This window comes from Scyliorhinus torazame, chromosome 19, assembly GCF_047496885.1.
Source record: "Scyliorhinus torazame isolate Kashiwa2021f chromosome 19, sScyTor2.1, whole genome shotgun sequence".
NCBI classification, from domain to species: domain Eukaryota; kingdom Metazoa; phylum Chordata; class Chondrichthyes; order Carcharhiniformes; family Scyliorhinidae; genus Scyliorhinus; species Scyliorhinus torazame.
In genome coordinates, this window is record NC_092725.1 from 73,715,834 (window position 1) to 73,734,229 (window position 18,396).

The following is an 18,396-nucleotide window of genomic DNA, read 5'->3' on the forward strand; positions in this document are numbered from 1 at the left end:
CTTTGTCCTGAGTGGTGTTGGAGCTGCACTCATCCAGGCACATGGGGAGTATCCCATTATTCCAAGCATGAGGAAATTCAGATACGTGGATAGATTGGAAAAACTGGGATTGTTCTTCTTTTTATATTACAGAAGCTTGAGAGGAGACTTGATAGAGGTATCCAAAATCATGAATAGATAGAATTAAACTGTTGCCATTGGTGGAAAAATAAAGAAACAAAGGCACTTCTGAAGTTTATTTGCTGTTGTGTAAATGCAGTGGTCAAGTAGGATGTAGCAATGTCCCACAAATAGTAAATGAGATGAATTCCCAGCTTTGGCATTGTTGCTTGCAGAAGATATGTTGGCAGAAGCACACAGAGAATTCCCTATTCTTTGAATGGCCTGTGCGGTCTAATATCCTCCTGAACTACTGGAACCCACAACCTCTAGATCCCAGGTGAGAATATAGCTGAACTACATTGATATTTTGTTGCACCTTCACTTAATCTATTACTATGGAGAACCGCATGTGAGATTATTGGTTGACATCTTTATGACTGATATATTCTTGCTTTCCAGGCTGGAACCTTCTCGGTTGCAAGTGAAGATGTGTTGAAAAATAGAGCTATCAAAAAAGCAAAACGCAGAAACATCCTCGCTGAGGTAAGCCACATATTTTAATGGATTATGTGCAGTTTTTCACTTCAATATATTTATTTAAAATGTAATTGAAGTACTCCACAATAGATTTCCCTGCTCTTCAGTATTTGGGGGGAAATTGAGCAAGTCCCCATTTCTTCGGATAAGGCAAAATTAAAACCAAATTTAAAATTCGCCTCTAATTGCATCAACATGAGCAGGGTATTCCCAAATAAAAATGTTCTTGTTCTATGGATAAGATGTGACTACATTGCTGTTCCTGTGATACAAAATAATAAAGCTACAAAAAGTGAAACTTCTATCTCTTCCCAATTCAATCAGGATTTTCTGACCATATAGAAAATTAATTTATTATCCAAAGTACTAATCAGACATTTGGAATGAATTATTAATTGCATCTGTAGCTTCAAAAAGGCCAATTAAAATTGGTGTAGTTTCTGTAATTGTGGCTTTTACATGCTTCAATACAGTGTTTCTTTTTATCTTCACTCCACCTTTTAAATCTGCATCATTTGAATTCTTTATTACCCTGGTAATGCATGAAGTAAGCTGGTTTATCTGGCTATATTAAACATGTTAAAACACGTTACTATAGCATTATATAAGTTTAATCCATGGAGCTGGGAGCTTGCTCAATTTTTCTGAATCCTGGAGAGCAGGGAGAGTGTTTAAAAAAGACAGTTACTCAATTTACTGTTGGATTACTTTTCAGGGCAGTGTATTTCTATTGGATGACTATCTAAAACATAATTTTGGAAAGGGGAAACTGTTATCTTTGCAATTAACTTTTTTTACACTTTGAACAATCTCAGGAATTAGGAGCAAAAGCAGGCAATTCAGCCCCTTGAACCTGCTCTGCCATTCAATCAGATCACAGCTGATCTCTGTGGTCTCATCCACCTCCCTACCTGTCCCCATATCTCTAACCCATTTTTAAATCAGAAATATATTTATCTCCTTCTTGAATCCATTTGATGACTCAAACTCCAGTGCACCCTGGGGCAGTGAGTTCCACAAACTCACCACCCTCTGTGAGAAGTAATTCCTCCTAATCTCAGTTCACAATGTACTGCCTCTTGACCGATATCTGTGACCTCTCGTTCTAGATTGCCCCACAAGGGAGAATATTTGGTCTGCATTTACTCGATCAATCCTGTTTAGTATTTTATATACCTCGATCAGATACCCTCCCGTCCTTCTAAACTTCAGCGAGTATAAACCCAAACTGTTTAATCTCTCCTCCTACGTCAACCCTTTCATCCCCGGAATCAATCTGGTGAACCTCCTCTGATGTGCCTCCAATGCCACTACATGTGTCCTTAAATAAAGAGACCAAAACTGGACACACTACTCCAGATGTGGTCTCACCAACACCCTCGGGGCTTGTTTAGCACGGTGGGCTAAATAGCTGGCTTGTAATGCCGATCAAGGCAGCAGCGTGGGTTCAATTCCCGTACCAGCCTCCCTGAACAGGCGCCGCAATGTGGCGACTAGGGGCTTTTCACAGTAACTTCATATTTGTGACAATAAAAGGTTATTATTTTAATACAATTGCAACAACACTTCTCTACTTTCATACTTTTGCAATAAACGCTAACATTCCATTTGCCTTTTTAATTACATGATGTATTTGCATATCACCTTTCTACGATTCATGAACAAAAATACCCAGATCCCTCTGCCCAGATGCATTTTGAATCTGCTTTACATTTAGATTAATTGCCTTTCTTTTTTTTCTGACAAAAATGGATAACCTCGCACATTAAACTCCATCTACCAAATTTTGGCCTAATCTCCTAGCATATCTATATCTGTCTGTAAAATCTTTATCTCCTCTTCACTACCTGCTTTCCCATCTATTTTAGTATCATCCGCAAATTTTGCTATGCTACACTCTGTCCCTGCTTGCAGATAATTTATACAGATTGTAAACAGTTGAAGTCTGAGGACTGACCCCTGCGGCATCTTGCTAGTTACAGTTCACCAGCCAGAGAAGGACCCATTTGTCCCCACCCTCTGCTTTTTGTCAGTCAGCCAATCCTAAATCCAATCTAGTACCTCTACCCCCAATCCCCTGCGATCTCACCTTAATGAAGAGTCGGTATTAGTTTAACTTCAGTTTTACATTTTTTGCACACTATTGTAAATTCTGCTCGACTCAATGAAATATTTGATCAATTCAATTTCCATGTTATCTCTCTAGTTTGAGATGACGCATTTAAGCAAAAACAATTTGAATCCTTCATTACTTATTCTGCTCAGAAATCTGTCAGCTGTTATCCATTGGCTTTATTTAGATACTGTACTGCTAGAAGTGACGAATGTGATATAAAATAGTTACTTTAGAGATATTAGTTAATGTAATGTAGAGATAGGCCAGTCTAATCCTGGTGAGTTCACAGACAAAGGATTTCAGACCGCATGGCAAAGCAAAGGAAGAGGTGTGTCCACCAAAGGAGGAGAAAAGGATGCTGGGTAATGGGGGCCAGAGGAAGGGATTGGAAGTGAGCCAATTAGAGTGTATGGATAGGTCAGGAGGGGTATAGGATGACCTATGGGAATCGTGTATGTGAAACTTGATGCCAGTTGTGTGAGTAGTAGAGATCCCTTTGTCCTACAGACTCACTTGATTCCAGAGGTGTACGAAGCAAGATGTGCTTTGTACTTGCTGTGAATTGAGAAAGGCTTGCAAGCCAAATAAAATAACTAATGCTGTACCTGCAAATCCATCTCGACTTTTATTGAGGCCAGACTGATGGGTAAAGAAATTTGGGATTTGTCAGAAGTAAGTTAGGAGCTTGAGTGGCTCAGTGGATCTACATCCGATAGGTATGGGAGGTGGTCCACATTGTCTAAGGACCTGCTGTGAATCTTGATGTCGGAGATTAGTTTTCTGTGACAGGAGTGGGCTGTTAGAGAACCTTTGTTTTCTGAGTGTTTAGTCTGAGGCCCTTTCTCTCCGATGCCTCGGTGAATATGTCGTTGATGGTTTGTAGCTCAGCCTCTGAATGTATGCACACACAGGTGTCATCTTCATACTGCAGCTTGAAGACAGAGGTTGGGGTGGTCTTGGTTCTGGCCTGGAAGCGTCGGAACCAAGAACAGTTTCCCGTTTGTCCAAAAGGTTAACTCCAACGGGGAGCTTCAGGGTGATTGGGTGGAATGTTGCTGCAAGGGAGATGATGAAGAGCGTTGGTGCGATAACGTAGTCCTGTTTGACCCCAGTTTGCACATGTATTGGGTCTGTGATAGTTCTGTTGTTGAGGATCACGGCTTGCATGTCATCGTGGAGCAGGCAGAGAATGGTGACGAATTCCTGTGGGCAGCCAAATTTGAGGAGGATGTTCCAAATCCCTCAGCGTTGACAGGCAAAGGCCTTTGCAAGATTGAAGAAGGCCATGTACAGAGGTTGATGCTGCTCCCTGCATTTTTCCTGGATTTGTCAAATGCTGAGGCGTTTCTATTGAGCCTCTGGATGGGTGGAAGCCGCACTGACACTCGGGGAGGAACTCTTCACTGGGAGGAGACAGTTGACGAGTATTCTTGAGATCTTTACCGTGGTGGAGAGTAGGGAAAGCCTTCTGTAATTTCCGTAGTCAGGCCTGTCTCCTTTCTTGGAGACAGTTAAGGCATCTCTGAGATCGTCTGGCATGCTCTGTTCCTGCTGACAAGGGTGATGAAGTTGTGGATTTTTGTCGAGAGTTCCTCTCTGCCGTATTTTAATACTTCTGCGGGGATTCCATCTGTGCCAGAGACCTTGTTGTTCTGTAGCTGTCGGGTGACCTTTTTGACCTCACAACGAGCTCGGAGATGGTGGCAGGTAGTATGTTGTGGGATGGTGTCAAGGGCACTTGCGTCGAAGGTTGTGTCTTGGTTGAGGAAGTCTTTGAAGTGCTCTCTCCAGCGGGTGTTGATTGCCTCGCTGTCTTTGAGCGCGTCACGATTTTTGGCTCTGTGGGGTGGGTCCCTGGGTAGTCAGACCGTAGATGGTTTTGATTGCGCTGAAGAATCAGCTCACATCGTCGTTGTTGGCGAGTTGCTGTCGGAGATTAGTTTTCTGTGGCAGGAGTGGGCTGCTCAGAGTCTCCTGCTCTCTTTCCACCCACCATCTGTTCTTTAGGCCGCCGAGTTCTTCGTTGCATGTTGGCCTTCAGTTGCCTGTAGGCTTATTTCCTCTCATTCAGATTTTGGTGGAGCTGCCATTTCAGGAATGCCTTGTGCTTGTGGTCAAGCAGATCTTGGATCTCCTGAACGTTCTCATGGAACCAGTCTTGGTATTTTCTGTGCGTGTTGACTGTGGTGGCTTTTAAGGTGGACCTGGCGCTGTGGGTATTCTGTGGCTCTGGCTCGTTGGTTGTTGTCCAGTCATCTGTGACGCACTGACTGGCTCTTTCTTCCCCGGGTCTTTTGAGTCCAGCAACATTGAGTCTCCTGTGGCAGAGTTTTTCCTGCCTGTGCTGGTTTGGGGACAGGGTGATGGAGACAGTAAAGCGGATAGTCAGTGGTCATTCCAGCAGTCGTCGACTCCGCCTGTGGTGCAGGTGATGCAGACGTCTTTGCTGTCCCTTGTTCGGACAATGTTGCAATCTATTGAATGCCAGTGCTTAGAGCGGGGGTTGTTGCTAGGAGGTTATCTGCTTATCCCTCTGGCGGAACAGGGTGTTCGCGATGACCAGGTCATGTTCTGAACATTTTAATAATCTTTATTGTCACAAGTAGGCTGACATTAACACTGAAATGATGTTACTGTGAAAATCCCCTACTCCTGTTCGGGTACACTGAGGGAGAATTCAGAATGTCCAAATTACCAAACCACACACCTTTCGGAACTTGTGGGAGGAAACCGTAGCACCCGGAGGAAACCCACGCAGACATGGGGGAACGTGCAGACTCCGCACAGGCATTGACCCAAGCCGGGAATCAAACCTGGGACCCTGGTGCTGTGAAGCAACAGTGTTAACCACTGCCGCCGCAATGTCAGGAAAAAGGACTCCGTTGGCTTTTATTTCCCCCATGCCTTCCCTCCCTAGTAAGCCCTCCCAAAGGTTTGCGTCCTTTCCGACTCTAGCATTGAAGTTGCCGAGGAGAATTAGCTTGTCTCCCTTTGGGATGCGGGGCAGCAATAGGTCAAGGCGAGAGTCGAATGCCTCTTCTGTCTTGTCCATTATATGTAGGGTTGGGGCGTAGATACTGATGGCTGTGATGTGATGTTTCTGGGTCAGAGTGAGCCGTAGGGTCATGAGTGGTTCGCCCACCCCGCCACACGGTGGGAGGGTTCGTTCAAAGTATTCAAGCGTCAAATAGCAAGACAATGGTGGTGTTAGGCCGAAAGTCATTTAATAAAATGCATTTTTACATTTTAGCAAAAGGATGTGTTTGCCAGCCATTAGAAACTCAGCACTGTTTATATTTTATCAACCACTAACAGCGCAAAGTTAACTGTTCAATTCAGTAGATGGTGATTATTGAAAAGCTTTGTTTTGAAGCACGGGGACATATTCTCCCCAGGATTTAATATTGATTTTTTAATGGGGCTAAGTTATTGAATTTTGAAACAATTCTAGTCACTTTTTAACAGAAACATGAAATTATAGTTGCCTCAGGAAAAATATTAATATCTCATCAAGCCTGTGCAATTTAATCCATTCTTCGTAATTGTACTGGGAGGCTTTCACAAATAACATCAAAACGTACCATGGCTTGCTGTGCAGCTTGGGATGTTTTATGATATTCATAATATCTAGTTTCCAGTTTGTTGTGAAACTACCTCTTGTTCGCACTTGCCCTTAAAAATAATGATCTTGCATGCTGGGCTGCAGCTTGACATTTAGTATTCTTATGATTTGAGTAGTGAAGCTTATTCCTTCTGAAAAACATTGTATCCTATCTTGAGTAACATTTTTATCCACCCTGACAGAATAACTAATTTTTAACAGATTTAAAAAAACTTATGGAACATTTATATCGTGGTAGGAAGATGGGGATATTTTGTCTAAAAGGTATTGAAATTTGAGTTCATTAAATGCTGAAATAGCATGCAAGAGTGTTATTTTAAAAAATAATTTAGAATATCCAATTCATTTTTTCCAATTAAGGGGCAATTTAGCGTGGTCAATCCACCTACCCTGCACATCTTTTGGGTTGTGGGGACGAAACCCAAGCAAACACTGGGAGAACGGGCAAACTCCACATGGACAGTGACCCAGAACTGGGATCGAACCTGGGACCTCGGCGCCGTGAGGCAGCAGGGCTAACCCACTGCGCTACCGTGCTGCCACTAGTGTTATTTTTTGTAGGCCTCAGATGTAGCAATTTAAACCATATTATTTAAGATGGCTTTAGTATTTGAATTTGGTTCTAATACTTTGCACAACACTTGCCATTGTCCAATAATTCTGTTTCTGATATGGTGTGGTACCTGCCGCTGCCTTGTGATAATTGCCGGTGTCTTGTGGTAACTTATTTCTATAGACTTAATGTTCCTGAGTTCCACATGTTGAACAATTTCACTCCCCCCCCCCCCCCCCCCCCTTACGCTTTCTGTTTACTTTGGTTGATACACTATTCCACCATTTTATTCAAATTATTTTGAACATCTGGCAATTTCCTCACCTGCAAGTTCAATTTTACAGTTTGGTGATCAATTTTACTTTATGTGCTATTTTGCACATTGAGTAAGGCTAGTGAGCCTCATAATTCCCTACATATGTAGATTGTACTTTGCTCAACCTGGGTCTGCTGAAAAATCTGTGTGCAAGACTGTCAATACTGTGCTTTGAGTAGTACATTTACTGTGACATGCAAACCTCACTGTTCCTGCACTGGTCAAGATCAACTTCATTTTGATCTCTGGATTCTTGATTCTTCTAGGTCATGGCTGCACTTGTGCTTTTTTATAAAATGTTAACTTAAAAGCATTTCAAAAACTTTTGTCTGCTCCATCTCAAAACCAAAACCTGACGTTTTCCTCTTGGGAAGTGGGATTCTTTGTAGAAATTCCCCATGCCGCTGCCTCAATCCCAAGCTGCTGCTGACTGTTGAACCATGACAGATACACAGGGCCCCAAATAGACATGGCCCCCACCCCTCTGTTCAAGCACCCTCGTGCAATCCAACAGTTTATTGTACCATGCAAACCGTGCTGTTTCTGCACTGCTTAGTCCTGCCATGCCAGTGGTAGTACTGAAGGTCATGAGAAACTAGAGGCTTGACCTTGGGTTTCATTGCACTATCGGAGGTGCTTTCTTTCATTGAGACATTAAAGTGAGGCCCATCTGTCTTGCCAGCTGGATGTAAAAGATGCCTGATATTCGCAAATCCAACTATTAATGCTTCAACAGAAATATATTATCTCGTCATTTATCTCTGCTCTTTGTGAGACCTTGCTGTTTGTTGCATCGCAGACATCACACTTCAGAAATGGATCATTTGCAGAAAAGTACTTTGGGATGTCCTGAGGCTGAGAGAGGTGTTACATAAATACAAATTCTTCCCTTTGAAATGAAATGAAAATCGCTTATTGTCACAAGTAGGCTTCAAATGAAATTACTGTGAAAAGTTCCTAGTCGCCACATTCCGGCGTCTGTTCGGGGAGGCTGGTACGGGAATTGAACCGTGCTGCTGGCCTGCCTTGGTCTGCTTTAAAAGCCAGCGATTTAGCCCTGTGATGGTACAGTTTTTCTTAAATCAGTGAGGCACCTTAAAATGGTAGGACAGCTTCTAAGAAATGCAAATAGCAAGTCCAGTGCCACAGTATAGAGAATATTGCATGTACTCAATTTGAATGTATCAGAAAATAAAAGGTTTACTGCTCAACAGGTTCTTGTATGCCCATCAAGATCTTTCTTTGAACTTTGACCACTATCTTCCAGAGTGGTAACATCAATCTGTCAACAGCAGACCCACAATACAACATTGCATGACGTGCAATTTGATTTGTATTTTGGAGGCACCAAAGCACAAGTCAAACACCGTATCAACACTACTACATTTGATAAAATCTATAATATAAGTAGCACCATCATAAGATTTGGTGCCAGTGATTTAAAGTGAGAACTGGTTTAATTTCGTGACAATCAACAACATCCAAACACAAATCATGTCCTGGGGTTTCCCATGATCTCCGTATTAACCACGTTTTATTTAAGATTCTCATGTAAATTTAGCAGTGTTATGTTGGAGTCTATTTTTCAGTGCTGCATTATTAGGTTGTCTGTTTACAGCTGTTCTTAAAACCATATAACGTCTCCCGAGTAGCAGGCTGACTCTGGTATCTAGCAGTTTTACCTGCCTCTAGTTTCACCTCCTGTGGTGAGTCCACCGTTTGTACAATTTAACCCCCCCTCCCCCCACTACCCCCACCCGCGACGAACAGTTCCTCAAACATTGTCATGAAAGGACAGCATAGTGGTGCAGTGGTTAGCACTGTGCCTCACGGCGCCGAGGTCCCAGATTCGATCCCGGTTCTAGGTCACTGTCCCTGTGGAGTTTGCACATTCGCCCTGTGTTTGCTTGGATTTTGCCCCCGCAACCCAAAGATGTGCAGGGTAGGTAGATTGGCTACGCTAAATTGCCACTTAATTGGGGGGGAAATGAATTGGGTACTATAAATTTTTTAAATTTTTTTTTTTTAAAAACATTGTCATGAACAACCCCCACCGTGTCTCGAAGCTCTCCTCCAAACCCCTCAACCCATTTGATCTTTTCCAACCAAAGAAAGTCATACAGGTCCTCCAGCCAGGCTGCCATCCCTGGCAGTGTATCTGACCTCCAATTCAGCAAGAATTTTCACCGGCAATTACAGAAGCGAAGGCCATAACATCGGCCTCCTACACCCTCAATCAACTCCAGCATTTCTGATACCCCAAAGATCGGCATCATTGGGTCTGGCCTGACCTCCACCGTCACAATTTTAGACAGCTTTCCCAACACCGCTTCCCAGTGCCTCGCCAGCTTCTCCCAACCCCAGAACATGTGTGCATGATTCGTGGCCCTCACCCGCACTTCTCGCACTTGCCGGCCACCCCTTTGAAAGGACCCACTCACCCGAGTCTAATGCACCCGATACGCTACCTTGAACCCACCCATCCTCGGCAAGAGGAGGTTGAATTCACCCTGTGCATCATTTCACACATCAAAGCCCAATCTATTTCCCCCCCACTTTCTGCCTCTGCCTCTGTAGCAGGGCCAGCTCTTTACCCTCGGCATGTTCCCTTTCCATATTCACCGTCTCCAATTTCCGAAAGAAGGCCTTCGGGAGAAAAATCGGGAGGGTTTGAAAACAAACAGGAACCTTGGCAGCACATTCATTTTCACAACCTGCACCCTTCCTGCCAGTGTCGGATATAGAGTGTCCCATATCTCCTCCACCAACATTGTCAAATTCCATTTGTGTATCGTAGCCCATTCCCTCATCACTTGAATCCCCAAGTACCTAAACCTTTCCCGAGCTACCTTCAATGTCAACATACCAAGTTGGCCCCCAGCCCCGCCACATTCACCGGAAACATCTTGCCCTTCTCAACGTTTACCCATAGAAGGCCCCAAACCTTTCCAATGGATTCCACCCATACTCTCCAACGGGTCCAACAAACAACAAAAGATCGTCCACGTACAATGACACCCGGTGCTCTCTGCTCCCCCTGCCACTCCACTGACCCCCGAAGGGCCATTTCCAAATACTCAATCACCAGCGTGAACAGCAACTGCGACAGCAGACACCCCTGTCTCGTACCTCTGCAGCCCAAAACTTCGTCCCATTTGTATGTAAACTTGCCACCGGAGCTACATATAACAAGCACACCCACGCCACAAACCGGGCCAAAACCAAACCTACCCAACACTTTCAATAAATACCTCCATTCCACCCGACCAAAAGCTTTCTCTGCATCCATAGCAACAATGACCTCCGCAGCCGCCTCACCAACAGTATCATAACCACATTTAACAGCCCCATGATGTTGCTGGAGAGCTGCCTGCCCTTTACAAAACCCATTTGGCTCTCTGCAACTACCCCTCGCACACATCCCTCCACCAACTTAGCCAGCACCATCACATCTGTGTTCAGCAATGAAATGGGCCTATATGACCCACACTTCCAACGGATCCTTCTCCAATGCCTCACTAAACATCCCCAACAAATGCGGTGCCAACTCCATTGCAAACACGTTGCCAACTCCATTGCAAACGCGTTGCCAACTCCATTGCAAACGTGTTGTAGAACTCCTCTGGAAAGCCATCTGGCCCCGGAACCTCCCCCAACTTCATCCCCCCAATGCTATCAATCACCTCCTTTAGCCCCAGCGGCTCCTCTAATGCCTGCGTCTTCTCTTCCTCCAAACTTAGAAACTCAAATCCATCCAGGAACCGTCCCATAACCCCTTCCTCTTCACCCAGCTCCATCCTCTACAGCTTCTCATAGTCCCCTTGGAACACCTCATTTACCTTTCCTAATTGTGAGACTACCTTCCCCATTCTCTGTTCGCACCGAAAAATTTCCATGAATACAGGCTGCCAGCATGCGGTTCGTCTCCTCCCCATATTCGGATTACACCCCCTTCACCCTCCTTAGCTGCCCTGTTGTCAACCTATAGAACTGTCCTTGCAACCTCCTTCTCTCCGCCAGCAACTCTTTAGTGGGGGCCCCCGCATATTTTCTGTCCACCTCAACTATCTCATCCTACAGCCGTCCATGCTCCTCCCTCTTCCTGTCCCCGTGTGCCTTGAACGAGATAGCCTCCCCTCGGACCACTGCTTTCAACGCCTCGCAGAATGTGGTTGCCAACACTTCCTCATTCTGATTATTCAAATACTGCCCGATTGTCGACCCCACCTTATCACGGAACCCCTTATCCGCCAAAAAACCCGACACCAGCATCCATCCTGGCCTCTGCACCTGCCCCTCGCTGAGCCTCCCCTCCAGCCAATGCAGCGCATGATCAGATATCCCAATTCCTGCATACTCCTCCCCCAACAAGACTGCCTGGCTCACCACAAAGAAGTCAATTCTCAGTCCACCGTATACATGGTGGCAGCACGGTAGCACAGTGGGTAGTACTGTTGTTTCACAGAGCCAGGGTCTCAGGTCGATTCCCGGCTTGGGTCACTGTGTAGAGTCCGCATGTTGTCCCTATGTCTGCGTGCGTGGGTTTCTTCCGGGTGCTCCGGTTTCCTCCCACAAGTCCCAAAAGACGTGCTTGTTAGGTGAATTGGACATTCTGAATTCTCCCTCCGTGTACCCGAACAGGCGCCGGAGTGTGGCGATTAGGGGCTTTTCTCAGTAACTTCATTGCAGTGTTAATGTAAGCCTACTTGTGACAATAAAGATTATTATTATTACAAGTGCGAGAAGGAGGAGTACTCCCTCCCCCCAGGTGCATAAACCTCCACAACTCAACCAATCCCATCCGTTCCATAAACCCTCCCAACTCCTTCGCCATCCTCATTCTTCCCCTTGACTTGGGGTCGACCTGTCCACCTTCGGTTCCATCACGCAATTAAAATCTCCACCAATAATCAATTGGTGCGTATCCAGATCAGGGATTGCTCCCAGCAAACCCCACATCATTCCAATTCAATGCATATGCATTGACTAGTACCACTGGCGTCCCCTCCTGCACCCCACTGACTATCTCCCCCCTCCCCCGGGCGACTTTGCGTTAAACCCCAAGTGAATGACTCACCCATCCCTCCCTCAACCTAACTTGGTCCTTCACTCGGAGGTGCGTCTCCTGTAAGAAGATCACCTCGCCTTCAAACTCTTCAGGTGTGCAAAAACATGGGACCTCCTTAAGCAGCCCAGTTAACCCCCCCCCCCCCTTTGCCGGATGTTCCACGTTACAATTGTTACCGTAGGCTTATGCCTCCACTCCCATCTACCATTTGCCTCTTCTAATACCACCCTAAATTAACCACGCTCAGCGTCCAATGTCACGCCCCCGCCACCTCTCCCGGCCTGCACCCCCATGTCGCTTCCGTTCACCAGCATTGCCTGCCAGCATGGCAACTTCCAGCTCCTGCTTGAAGGCCCCCCCCACCGTAGATTTTTTAAAAAGCACCCAAAGTCGCAACCCACCCCCTCCAAAAGAAAAACACCACAGACGGCAGGGGATTGGGGGGTTCACTATGTACTTAAAAACTTTTAACTCCCCAAGGTACAATAACATCAACCAACAAAAGAAACAAAAACACCCTCAGGCAACATACAACAACCATAACCTCCAAAATTTACAGATGCAGCTCCTCCATCTTGCACTAACTTTCAGTTCTCTCCCCAGTTTATGGTCCCTTTTAAAGTCAATAGCCTCTTCTGGTTTTTCAAAAATAGCACTCCTGGCCTTCAAATGTGACCCACAGTTACGTCGGGTACAGCACCCCAAACGGGATCTGCCTCCGGCGGTGTTGGCCCTGTTGAATCCTCCACGCCTCTTCGCCAGCTCCGCACCAATATCTTGATATATTTGTGATGTGGAGATGCCGGCGTTGGACTGGGGTGAGCACAGTACGAAGTCTTACAACACCAGGTTAAAGTCCAACAGGTTTGTTTCGATGTCACTAGCTTTCAGAGCGCTGCTCCTTCCTCAGGTGAATCCTGATTCACCTGAGGAAGGAGCAGCGCTCTGAAAGCTAGTGACATCGAAACAAACCTGTTGGACTTTAACCTGGTGTTGTAAGACTTCGTATTGATATATTTGGACATGGTTCCCCTCCCATTCATAGTCTCGTTTCTCCCCAGCCCGTTGTAGGATCGTTTCTTCCTCCACTAATTTGTGCATCCGCACAATCACAGCCCCCAGTGGCTCCCCTGCTCTCGGCCTCTGCCTTAAAGACCTGTGGGCTCTGTCCACCTCTGGGGCCTTGTCCAGCATTCCCTGCTCCACCAGCCTGGCAACATCTGGACACTTATTTTTGTGGCGCTCGTTCCTTCTGCATTTCTGGCAGCCCCACAATCTGAAGGTTCTGTCGCCCGGACCTGTTTTCTTGCTCCTCCACCGTCACCCTCAGCGACTTGCAGACGTTCCCCAGGACCCCCACACCTGCCTCCAAGGACATGATCTGGTGGCTCTAGCCGGACACCACCATCTCCACCTGTTGTATCTTTGTCCCTTGTGCCTCAAGGTACTTCTCTACTCAGTCCATTCACCCTCGCAGGGGTACTTCTGCTCCCTCAAAGTCCTTCGACCAGTCCCCATTCATCTCCTTTGCTGTCGAAATTCATCTTTGCTAAAGGCCAGCAGCTGTTCCATCTGGGCCTTTCCCACTGGCGTCGACCCTTCTCCCTCTGCCATTTTCACAATTGTTACTGAACCACAGGTCCTCTCCAGTTCCTTAGCCTGGTCTTTGACTGTTTTTGTCGGGTCTGGTAGCCAGTAGACATATCAATCTTGGAGAACCTCTCCCTCTACATCTCATGCACCACTTTCCTGCCGGAGTTACCCCACTAATGGGTATAAAGTGGCCCAAACCAACGCCTTCGAGCTGGAGCTGCCCTGTGTATGACCACTCGCTCCATGGCCATCACCGGAAGTCGGGGAAAACTTTTATTCTGAGCTATGTGCTCAATGTTTTTGTTTGTTTCTGCTCTCTGCATACTCTTGATATTTTTCGTCCTCATCATTTTGTTTACGAAGTATGGGGACAACCTTCTATGTCTCATTTTGACACGAGAAGTGTATTCCTCCAAAGCTTGCAAGAGAAAAATACGATGATTGTTGGAAATCTAAAATAAAAACCGAAAATGCTGGCCATGCTCAGCAGGGCAGGCAGCATCTGGGGACAGGAAAACCGAGTTGATGTTTAAGCACCTTGCGTCAAGAGCTGAAAAAGGTTAAGAGGTAACAGGTTTTAAGCAAGTTCAGAGATAGGGAAAGAGGTTGGGGGAAGGGAGGGAAGAACAAAAGAGCACGTCTGTGATGGGGTGAAAGTTGGGCAGAAGAAATGATAAAAGGGATGATCGTACAGTACAAAAGAAAATGGTAAAGTAACATGTGAAGAAAAAGATGATGGATAGAGGTGGTATTTTGCCTCTCCAATGTAGAGGAAAAGCCATTGTGAACAGTGAATGAGGTATATAAGAAAACTGCTCTTTTGCCGACCGAAATGTGTTTGAACCCTTGGCGGTAAAGGGAGGAGGCAAAAGGTAGCGGTTGTGCATTCTGCCCTTGTATGGGATGGGGAGAAGGGAATGATTTGAGGAGTAGGTCAGGATGTTACAAAGGCAATGTTCGCTTTGTAATGCTGCAAGGGAACAATGTGTTTGACATCAAGCTCGAGGTGGTGGAGCTAGAGGAGGATGATCTGCTGAACGTGGAGCCTGGTATGGTGTGATGGAAGGTGGAGGTCAGTCATGTTTCTGGGAGTGAAAGGAAAGGGTGAGAAGAGAAATATGTGGAAATGGAACAGACATGGTAAAAGATCCTGCCAACCACAATGGAGGGGGACAGGAGGATAAAGGAGCATGAGAAAGTGAGCCATTGAGATTGGATTTCCGTAAGGAACACTAACAATACGGAAGTAAAGTCAAATCAAGTCCAAGTGAAATAAAGTAATCAAAGTAAGATCAAGTTAACTTGGTGTAGTAAAGTTAGTAATTTATTCTACTTTCTAGACTATCTCGCGGAGCGTTAGAGGAAGGTCGGTCAGCAGCAGCAACCTTGGGGGGAGGGGGGGACGACGACGACGAGTGGGGGGCGGGGGACGACTGCCTGGGAGGGTGGATGAGCAAGAGATAACATGAAGGGTTGGGGAAACTGGCACGTACGGGTGAGGGCCAGTGTACAAAGCTGTGTAAATATATCATTTTGCCATGTATGTATCTTGCTCTATGCGATTTCTCGTTTTTATTTGTTACGAGATGGGGGGGTTATTGTTTGTAAGGGAGAAAAATTGTGTTAAAAAACTTTAATAAATATATATTTTTTTAAAAAGTAATTTATTCTACTCATTCTACTTGCATTCAGAGTATTGAATAGTTGTTACAGTTACAGAATGGCAGGTCAGCTCAGCCCAGTGAAGCATGCACCTTGTGGTATGTGTGAAGTTGTGGGCCATCCTGCATCCCAGACAAACACATCTGTAGGAAATGTCACAAGCTTGAACTTCGGATTTTAGAACTTGGCTGGCAGTTGGAGTCACTGCTGTGATCCCACGAGGCATAGGACTGATGGCTAGCACGTTTAGAAAGGTGGTCACACCACAAATTAGAAGTGTACTTCCAGAGATGGAATGAGTGATGGCCAGACAGTCTCAGGCAACCAGACCGGTTGCAAAGAGTCCCCTGAATCTAATTGCTAACCGGTTTGCCATTTTGGAAGCTTACAAGGGCAATGGCTCCTCGGGTGCAGCCAGAGCCAGGCCTTTGGCACCACGAGTGACTCGGCAGGACATGCGAGCAAGAAGATTGAAAGGGCAATAGTGATGGAGGATTACATAGTCAGCGGATCAGACAGGCATTTCTGCAGCAGTAAATATGACTCAAAAATGGTGTGTCTCACCGCCCCCTTCCCACCGGTGCCAGGGTCAAGAATATCATGAAGAGGCTGCAGGATGTTTGCTGGGGGAGGGAATCAGCCAGAAGGCATGGTTCACATTTTGTGCGAGCAACATGGGTAGTAAGAGGGCTGAGGTCTTGAAAGTAGATTTCTGGAACTTGGGAAGAAAATGAAAAAGCAGGACCTCCAGAGCAGACATGTAAGGATTACGCCCAATTCCCATTATAAAGGATGTGATGAACGAGCACTTGGATAATCATGATCTAATTGTGCATATTCAACATGGATTTACAGTTGGGAAATCATATTGGATGAACTTTTGGCGTTTTTGTTTATGGATGTTTCAAAAAAAATTGATACAGAAGAGTCGATGGACATAATATATTTGAATTTTAAGAAGGTTTTTGATAAAGTCCCCCACAAGGAGGTTGATTCGCAAAATAAAAGCACATGGGATAGGAGGCAATATACTGGCATGGGTTAAAGAGTGGCTAACGGGCAGAGTAGGAGTAAGCAGGTAATTCTTGTGCTGACAGGCTGTGGCTAGTGGGGTACCGCAAGGATCAGTATTTGGGCCCCAGCTGTTCACAATATATGTCGTGGGGATCAAATGTAATATTGCAAAGTGGAAAAATGTGAGGTAATTTACTTTGGCAGAAGGAACAGATGTGCATAGTATTTCCTAAATGGTAAGAAATTAGAAAATGTAGATGGACAAAGTGACCTGGGTGTACTCGTCCATAAATCACTGAAGGCTAACATGCAGGTGCAGCAAGCTAATGGAATGTTAGTCTTTATCGCAAGAAGATTTGAGTGCAGGGGTAGTGAAGTCTTGCTTCAATTGTATAGCAGCTTGGTTAGACCGTACCTGGAGTACTGTGTGCAGTTTTCGTTCCCTTGCCTCCGAAAGGATGTGATTGCCACAGAGGGAGTGCAACAGCAGTTCGCGAGACTTATTCTGGGATGGCGGGTCTGTCTTACGAAGAAAGATTGGGCAAACTGGGCCTGTATTCTCGTCAAGAGTTTTGGAAAATGAGAGTTGATGTCGTTGAAACCTACAAAATGCTCAAAGGGATAGACAGGGTAAACCCAGGTAAATTGTTTCCCTTGGTTGGGGAGTCTGGAACCATAGAATCTTAGAATTTACAGTGCAGAAGGAGGCCATTCGGCCCATCGAGTTTGCACCAGCACCTGGAAAGAGCAACTGACCGAAGCAACACACCTCCATCCTAACCCAGTAACCCCACCTAATATTTTTGGACACTAAGGGCAATTTATAGCATGACCAATCCACCTAACCTGCACATCTTTGGACTGTGGGAGGAAACCGGAGCACCCGGAGGAAACCCAGGCAGACATGGGGAGAACGTGCAGACTCTGCACAGCCAGTGACCCAAGCCGGGAATCGAACCTGGGACCCTGGAGCTGTGAAGCAACTCTTGTTAACCACGGTGCTACCGTGCTGCCAAGAGACACAATTTCAAAATAAGGGGAAAGCCATTTAATAGCAATATGAGGAGAAATTTTGTTAGTCTGAGGATTGTGAATCTTTGCAATTCTCTAGAAGACCCAGAGGACCGTGGAAGCTCCGTCATTGAGCATGTTTAAGGTAGAGATTGATAGATTTCTGGTAAACAATAAAGTAAAGGGTCAAGGAGACGGGGATAGTGTGGGTAAAAGGTGGTAAATGTCCGATCAGCAATGATCGTATTGAATGGTGAACCAGGCTCGATGTGCTGAATGGCCAACTTCAGGCATTAATGTAATGGCAACACTTCAGGCATTAATGTACCGGCAAAAGAGATGAGAGACAGAGTGCCCGATTGACAAATCCATGAAAAGGAAGACATGGTTAGGAGCCATATGGACCCCTATTTAAAAAAAGCCGTTTATTTGGAGGAGTAAGTAAGTGGAGTCAAACGAGTCGTTATTCAATCTGAGAACATTGCCAGGCAGGCAGAGGAGGGTGATAGTGGTTACCGACTGGCAGGGCTTCTGATCAGGAAGATTATAATCGATGCTTAAGTTCAGCAATTTCTATTCATAGCCTGTCCTCATTATTTTCTTTTTGAACAGTAGCAGATGGTGATGATTGTGTTCTAATTTACACCTCCTAAATCCATCTCTTACTTTTATTTGCCAAATTGTTAACTCATTTTACCTTGCATCATCATCTCTTTTGTCATCTAATCACTCTTGAAATACTGAAATTGGCCAAATTTCCTCCATGCTGATGGGTATCCAATGTCCTTGAAGACTTTCCTCT

The 18,396-nt window shown here is 45.4% G+C and overlaps 1 protein-coding gene across 2 annotated transcripts in view; it reads left to right on the top strand.

The window, feature by feature from the left end:
- Positions 1-18,396, top strand: part of nup50 (nucleoporin 50) — a 101,341-nt gene that overhangs the window by 37,153 nt on the left and 45,792 nt on the right. For both annotated transcript variants that reach the window (XM_072484539.1, XM_072484538.1), the window contains one exon: positions 562-645. In XM_072484539.1, coding sequence (XP_072340640.1) covers positions 562-645 — 84 coding nt within the window. The remainder of the gene's footprint in view (positions 1-561; positions 646-18,396) is intronic.